Source organism: Dendronephthya gigantea, unplaced genomic scaffold (assembly GCF_004324835.1).
Source record: "Dendronephthya gigantea isolate DGI-Jeju-01 unplaced genomic scaffold, DenGig_1.0 000100F, whole genome shotgun sequence".
In the NCBI taxonomy this organism is placed as follows: domain Eukaryota; kingdom Metazoa; phylum Cnidaria; class Anthozoa; order Malacalcyonacea; family Nephtheidae; genus Dendronephthya; species Dendronephthya gigantea.
This window is the reverse complement of record NW_021163110.1, coordinates 307,397-315,437: the sequence shown is the minus strand read 5'-3', so window position 1 is coordinate 315,437 and position 8,041 is coordinate 307,397. Positions and strand designations below refer to the sequence as shown.

Below are 8,041 nucleotides of genomic sequence, written 5' to 3'. Positions count from 1 at the left end.
AAAGTATGCGAATAAGTAATTAAGTACAAAATGTTGAGCATTGCTAAATAATTTATTTATCACAAGTGAACATTACACTTTTTACCATTACTGTTGTTGTTGAATGTGCACTTGGCTACCATATTCCCCGAAGAAGAATACGAGCAAGTGATAATCGGGTGGATCCAGTTAACGCTGCACTGGGCTGAGGTGCTCTAGTATCTCGTAGAGCTTACTATGTTCCTTGGCCAAATTCAATATGACATATAGATAGGCATCACTCTTTGATACGTTGGTCGTTTGTCGTCCATGGATGTATTGATGAGAAATCAAGGAAAATTATGTATTTATCGTGCAACACAAACAATGGAGCAGTGTACTACTATACCTCCTATGCCATGGAACAGTGTGGAATTCTTGATCTCGAAAATCCAATTCACATGTTTGCACTCCGCATTGTATAATCATTAGTCAAGAATTAATCATTCATTAAAATAATTTATGGGTGCATTTAACAACCACCGCCTGTCAACTGAACATAACTGGACCCCAAATCAGATTTGGGTTAATGGTATGATGGATGAGGGAAATCCTTTTGAGGATACATGATAATAACAGCCATTTGCTTTAACAAATTTAAAGTCGTTCTTTCCAGGTGGTGGAAACTTTTTAGCCAACGACCCCTTTCTAGCTCGGCCCAACGTTTCGTGCAACGTGTTTCGTGATTCTTCCTCTCGGTTTGAGACTTGTCCATGCCTCGAACTCGGTGTACTTGCAGATGTCGTAATTGTGCTGGCAGTGCTTGTGCTAGCAGGTCGTAATATCATCGACTGCAGAACATTCGACTAGTCCCCACACGCATCCCGCAGTCTCTCTGAAGCCTCTTTCAGCATATCTGCCATATAAGGTATTGGTTTATCGGTTTATTTATAATTTATAACATGGGGCAAGCAAATATATCATTAATGTGATTTTGCCGCGCTGCTGTACTCCCAGCCGCGCTCGCCCCAGGAGGATTGAATAAATATTTTGCAATGGATTGGATTGAATAAAATATTTTGTGTATTGGGATTAAATAAATATTTCGTGGATTGGATTGAATGCAGTACTTTGTATATTGGATTTAAAAATATACTTTTCGTGGATTGAATTGAATGATATATTTTTAGATTGAATTGAATAGGATTGCACTGAATGAATATTTTTACGGATTGAATATTGCTACAGACGGGCCGGCATATTCATGGTCAATATACAATAACAATGATGGGAAGAAATGAGCAATTATGGCAAGAAATGTGAGTTATGTGACGTTGTCTTCCGTTTGCATAAATTCCGCATAAATTTACGCGGACAGACAAACATTTACAAAGCGAGATTTTGACTACATACACAAATATATACTTCGCGCTAAAGATTGGGGCGAATGAACTCTGGCGAAATGTTAGCCTGCCCTGCCAAGAATAGGAGGCAGCAATTAAATGTAGGCATTGAAGTGATTGAACATAATTTTGAAACAATCTAAACAAAATAGTACTAATTTTAAACTGCATTTGAGCAGCCACAAATAATGACAATCATACACCCAGTCTTAAACTGGATGTGTGAAAATTCAGTCTGAATTTTTACGACTACAATTCCTGACCACTGGATCCGACACAAATTTGCCGAAAAATTTCTCGAGTTCAAATGATCAAACATTGGTTTCAAGAGGGAAGCCGAGCAAGCCAAATATCGTATTGCAATCGCATACATAGAAGTTTGCAGAGAATAAGATTATCGTCCTTTTAAGAAGGATTAAGAAGAAAGAATAAAATAGAGAACAATTTTTGAATAAGATTTTTTTCTTTTTAGACTGAAAACAAATGGGTAGATCACTAGATGAAGAGCTTTGTATAAATAATAAACCCTTAGGAAGTGAAGCACATCCAATTGAATGCGGGGTTTTCCTGTAAACATCGTCCATCTTCTCGACTTCAGTCCTTCGATCTTACTTTTATGTATGAGTTGGTGTTTCAAGAAATTAAGATTACCTACGTTCAAAAAAATTGACCATTCAATGTACAGACATTGACACTGCAGTCAGTGTGGTCTTTGGTTCGTGCACGATTCTTGCATGGGCGAAGGAAGTAGATTACATAGGGCAAAGATCATCCGAGGATAACAGTGACATGAGAATTTCAAAATTGATCAACATTTATGAGGGCCGTATGAGAGAATGCAATGAATGTCAATCCATATAATGTACAAAAAAATAAATTCTATTAAAACAGAGAAAAATGTAGTTAATACGGTGATGATACGTTAAAAAAAAATGAACTGGAATGACCTAAGCATTGGGAAAACTATCTATCAACAGGTGAATTCTCTCAAGATGTTAGGTACACGTATTGACGCATGGTATTATTATGCGGGATTTATTATAGAACTACACGTGCTTTATTTGTGCATGTGGCTGAAAATAGGACGATTTATTGGCCTGTACAGATTCTCTTTAATCCTTTATTAGTTTACTATCGGCATTAGAGCGAAAATATTGTTGGTCAAAACGTACAGAGATTGTGCAGTCAAATATGGTGCAATTTGTACAATGACGTTAGTATAAAGTAATCCAAGGTCGTCACGTGCGTTTGCAGTTTATCTGCAAGATAAGAGATAAAGTTACCGATTTTTACCGCAAATACCACGGTTTTTGGCATTTTGTCATCGAACGAAGATGTCGCTGACACTCACTAGCGGCCGACGTTGCTTATATTCTACTTGGAAAAAAGTATATTTTTGGTCATGGACCTCAAGTGCAAGTAAACTTAAGGTATGCCATTGTTTTTTTTTCATATTTCACCTTTTGCCTTTGATTCGATGGCAATTACTAATTCATTTGTTTTGTCTTAATAATGTGTTTGGCAATCATTAATAATCTTGAAATGTATACGGGAAATTGTGTAGGCCACAATTTGCAGTAATTTCTTCGCAGTTCTCGCTTAATTATCGTGGATCGATCCTCGGTATTACACAAAGTTTGCAAACCAACTATATTTATATAAAATGTCGTGTTTATAGCGAGGTTTATATTTGGCTGTGATATTGATGTTATTCAAGGGCAACCTCAGACACTTTGTTAATCACTGTATGATATCTCGAAACACTGTTAGCTAGAGGTTACTTAAAAATTGGAAAGGGCAAAGAGGAAGTCATTGGTTAATTGTACCTGTATTTTAATAATTCCAGCTAGCTGTTGTTTGTAGTCAGACATACATACTACATAGCTATTTTCTAGATCCTGAATACTCAGCTATATATAAAATACAAATTAATATACTATGAAAACACTAAATCTTCACAAAATCAAATGCCTTGGGGCTATCCTGCCAATGAGATTTTGAATGAAAATTAAAAGAAAAACTGTTATATTATTGCATTGATTTGATTTAAAGATTGATGCCTCGTACAACGCAAAAATCACCATGTTTCCATTGTTGATTTTCAAATAGCCATTTATATAATTGTGGGAAATTATCAAATATCTCACTAGTAGTTGGGCTGCTTTTAATTGTAAGTAATAGAATTTGCCAATTGGAATATTGTATTTTGGAGTAAACTATATGATTTACCTATGCAAATTGCAGTTCAAGGCTTTTTACAACTAAACCTAGGTGATTATGTGTTGTAAATATTTTTTACGATAGTTATGCATTACTAATTACCAATTACTTTTTGGATAATTTAAAACCATAAATTTATGTGTATATCCCAATAATTAGTCTATCCCAATTTCCATGGTAATGATAAATTTTCTTAGTGATTTTTGAGATTTTGTTAGTGTGGTAATTGCAGATCAGTATCTTATACAAATTAAAAATGCAATCTTATTATGGGGTTGAAAATTATTTTGTCTGGCATTATTATTGCAAAAATATTATCTGCATGTCTGGCATTATTTGCATTTTGTCAACCTTGAATTTAAAAATTTCTTCTTTGGGGGGAATAGGTATATCTTAATTACCCTGAAAGTGCTTTATTCCACAATATTTTGATGTTTGCTAAGCCAGGGGAATCCACCCTGTTCCTAAATGTATGTCCCACTCAGTACAACAGTCAGATATATAAAAAATTTTAACCGAAGCTCCAAATTGCTAAATCTAGTAAGGCTGCCCCCTCCTGGTCTAAATGTGCTAATTATTAAAATCAAGTGGGGCTTTCTATGCGCATTCGACTAGATCTGGTAAAAATGTACGTACCAGATCTGGTCGCACTGGTCCCACCCTAACTGGTATTAGTGATGTGCAATTTGCCTGTGTGCCATTATAATGGTTAGGATAAATTTTTACTGATTCAAAAAATTTATTTTGAAGCATTGATTTTGCTTTTTCCCTTTTTGGAAATGACTATATTCATTGCTCAACATTAACTTGTACTACATGACTAAAATACACTGTGTACACAATACAAAATCTGGTGTGTTATGCCATAGGCCTATTGAATTTGTGTACCTGCATTAATTTTACCACTAGCTCCTTATAATATCACCAATCACAGATAATCACTCATAGTAAAGGTCAAGGTCACAAACCTAGGTCAGGTCATATTTTTAACTGCATATATCAGCTCAGCTGTGTAAAAAGACAATAATGAAATAAGAGCAGTGTTTAACATTGAAAGACTAAAATTAATTTTGCTCAAACTGGCATAAATGAATATGCTGGTATATATAACTGGCATAAATGAAAGACTCTCTTTTATTTAAGCTACTTCGCCTCCCGAAGTAATATGACTTCTGTTTCTTTGTTTACATCAAAACCTGGATGTAATATATTTCCGTTGCTGATAATCAGGCGTCTCTTTGGCAATGTAATGTATAATGTATTCCAATTTGTTTTGATTTTTTGTTTTCTATTGGCCCATTTTATCTTTCCTAACTCTCCTGACGAAGGCTTTCAGGTCGAAACGTCGAGAAGTGTTTTGTCTATTTTAAGCAATTAGCAGCAATACAACATTTAATGCAAGTTTGTCTTATCATTAGATCTAATAAAATGAAGTAAAAACTGGGAAAATGATTAACGTGCGCAAATCGTGTTAATACGAATGGTACGATCTTGTATATAGCAAGCGTGTGAGTAAATTAAAACATTGTCGATGAATTATTTAACATGATCTGCAAGTATTTAACATGATCTACAAGGCAAGAGAAACACTCAATAAAATCTTAAATTTACCCTTCTTGTGACGTCATGCATAACCTGATATATATACCATAATTATTGTTAAAAATAAGCGGAATATTTTATCAACGAAAAACGATAAAGCAAATCTGTAAAAGGATTTTGCAATATCCTGAATGTCTCTCTGAAATATAGGACAAGTTAGATCGCTTGATTGGGAGCAGTGTATATTCATATATTCATGTTTAGATATGATAGGAACAATAGCGCGGAAAGAAATTAATCGGGCATAAGACGAATACAGTATATGAATGTACACCCCGCCCCCCAATTAAGCTACTAGCTACGGCCGGTTGTTCGAAAGGCGTTTAGTTTAAACGGTGGATAAGTTAAAAATATTTCGATGTAAATAGTTCAATGGAAGTACATATTAGATGCATAATATGCAGGTTCAGTCGTTCACAAGATGCATTTGTATCAGAGTATTTTTATCCGCCGTTTAAGCTAAACGCCTTTCGAACAACCGACCCCTGGTTGTTTGGCAACCATTCGTAATTAAGAGTAACATTGCATGTTTGGGATTCCTTATTTGCTGTTATAACAATGAGCCATTTTCGTTTTACAGGGAAAAAGAAATCTCAATAACCGACAAATATCAACCAGTACGCAACAATGTGGACTAGTAGAACGCATGCCAGCAAAGGGCGAGTTCTCTCGTGATCCAAATCAGCCAATAGCAGTTGTTTATGGATGGCTGCTAGCAAAAAGCCGCCATCTTGAAAAATTTGGTCAGTTCTATAACAACTACGGAGCGGATGTTGTTACTGTGAAACCAAACGTGTCTGAGGTAAATTACTGTATATATGCATTTGAAAATATGCTGGCAAAAAAAAACCGATACGAACATTTCCTCTTGACTATTTAGCTATTTATTGGTCTAACATTTTCGCGCGCCAGCTCTCTCAATATCACTGGATAGGAACCCCCCCCGGTAACATAATTTTGTTAATGAAAAAACAAACTTGCCCTAGGTATACCATGTAAGTCTTAACTATCTCTAGACTCTAGGAACTCAAAAATTTGCCAAATTCTGTAAAATATCCTGAAAAACGGAAATTTTAATTTTACACACGTGTGCCGTACATATTCTTTAAAAATAAATATTTTGTGGAACACAGTCTGTTTTTACCAATTAAGAGCTTTTCCATTTTATGTTACAATGACATTAATTACACGTTCTCGTCGCACGCACCCTCGAATGACCTCATTTTTAGGCCATATAATTTATGCCACTTGAATGACTTTCCGATTTAGGTTCTTCGACCCAAGAAAGCGGAAAAACTTGCCGCAAGCCTACTTGATATCTTGCAGTCACCCACCAACAAAGACAGACCAATCCTAGTTCATGGTTTTTCGGTCGGAGGCTATCTGTACGGTCAAACACTCAATCACATTGTCACAGATCCCAAATATTCCTCGGTGCAAGATCGTATCATTGGGCAAATATTCGATAGTCCTGTGGACTTTGATAATATACCGTACGGAATCTCAAACGCTGCGACAGAGAATGTGATACTCAGGAATACAATGAGGTTAAGCATTCAGTCTTATTTTAAACTCACTCAGAAACACACAATGGATAAATTCCTTGCGAGATCGAAATTGTTCCTCGGTAATCCGGTACGAGCTCCAGCACTGATCTTGTTTTCCAATGATGATCCAGTTGCATTACCAGAAGCATGTGAACAGTGCGTGACAAAATGGCGGGATCTTGGGATGGATGTGACGGCGAAGAAATGGGAAAGTTCCCCTCATGTGTCGCATTTTTATAAACATCAGGAGGAGTATTTAGAGCTGCTGATGATGTTCTTGCATAAAGTTGGTATTGTTCAGACCGTGGAAGGCAGAAAACTTTAAATGGCTATATTATAAGACGATCACTCCTGTGTAATATTTAAGGATTAAAGCACTCTATGAGTGCGTTATTGGGTTTTACATGCACGAGTTCATACACAAGGAACGAGAAGTTCAGTACTGTATTGAACTTCGAGTTCCTTGTATATGAACGAGTCCATGTGAAACCCGACAACGCACGAACAAAGAAAGAATACATAGTGTTTCGTCGTCGCAATTGTATTATTTGTTTCCGTATTAATTGCCGCTATTTTGCCTGTGCAATAAATTTTATAACGGCACTGCCGTTGCGTTGTTGCTATATAAAATTCACTCACGTGGTAGAAATCGACCAATCAGAACACACGTTTACAAAAAATGAATATTAAATAAGAATAATTTATAACTTGCGATAGTGCAGTTGACCGATATTATCCTAACGTGCCGGCTCTTATCAGAAAGACTACCAAAAACCATGGCTCATTTTAACACTGCCAGGTTAAGGCCGGCGCACACTAGAGCTATGTGCTTGGCAAAAAGTCATTCGTGGCCATTAGCGTAAGCCAGTTGCTCTCGTGTGCGGGCGACTTTTCCAATGACTTTCGTCATTCGTGCCAAAAGTCGTCGGAAAAGTCGCCCGCACACGAGAGCAACTGGCTTACGCCGATGGCCACGAATGACTTTTTGCTAAGCACATAGCTCTAGTGTGCGCCGGCCTTTAGAAGCCGAGAATAAACAAGCTCTTATCAAGTACTCGGAAATGCTCGGTCCTACCATATAAAAAATAGGGTTTCCAAAAGAACTGTAACCGCGTACATGATTAGTTTATGCATTTACACAAAGGCCAAGTAACACGGTGGAATTTTTCTTGCAACTTGCATTACCAATTTTAGCTAAATTTGGCAACTGGGAAACTTTTGTTTATTGCACTCCATTGGAGGTTCCGTACACTTACATCTTGAAGACTCTTCGCTATAATTTAAATACCTTGAAAGTAGAATTGCAAGTTG

General features: G+C 36.4%; 1 protein-coding gene across 1 annotated transcript; it reads left to right on the top strand.

Annotated features, from left to right (window-relative positions):
• Window positions 1-2,440: 2,440 nt before the first annotated feature.
• Window positions 2,441-7,575, top strand: LOC114534411 (transmembrane protein 53-B-like). Its single transcript, XM_028555852.1, has 3 exons — window positions 2,441-2,791; window positions 5,764-5,985; window positions 6,453-7,575. Exons 1-3 carry the CDS (start codon window positions 2,696-2,698, stop codon window positions 7,053-7,055), a joined length of 921 nt encoding a protein of 306 aa, XP_028411653.1. The 5' UTR covers window positions 2,441-2,695; the 3' UTR covers window positions 7,056-7,575.
• The last annotated feature ends 466 nt before the right edge of the window (window positions 7,576-8,041 follow it).

Coding starts and splice junctions, on each gene's coding strand:
- LOC114534411 (XM_028555852.1), top strand. CDS start 2,696: ATGTCGCTGACACTCACTAGCGGCCGACGTTGCTTATATTCTACTTGG. Junction 2,792..5,763: donor CAAGTGCAAGTAAACTTAAG/GTATGCCATTGT, acceptor TTCGTTTTACAG/GGAAAAAGAAATCTCAATAA. Junction 5,986..6,452: donor TGAAACCAAACGTGTCTGAG/GTAAATTACTGT, acceptor TTTCCGATTTAG/GTTCTTCGACCCAAGAAAGC.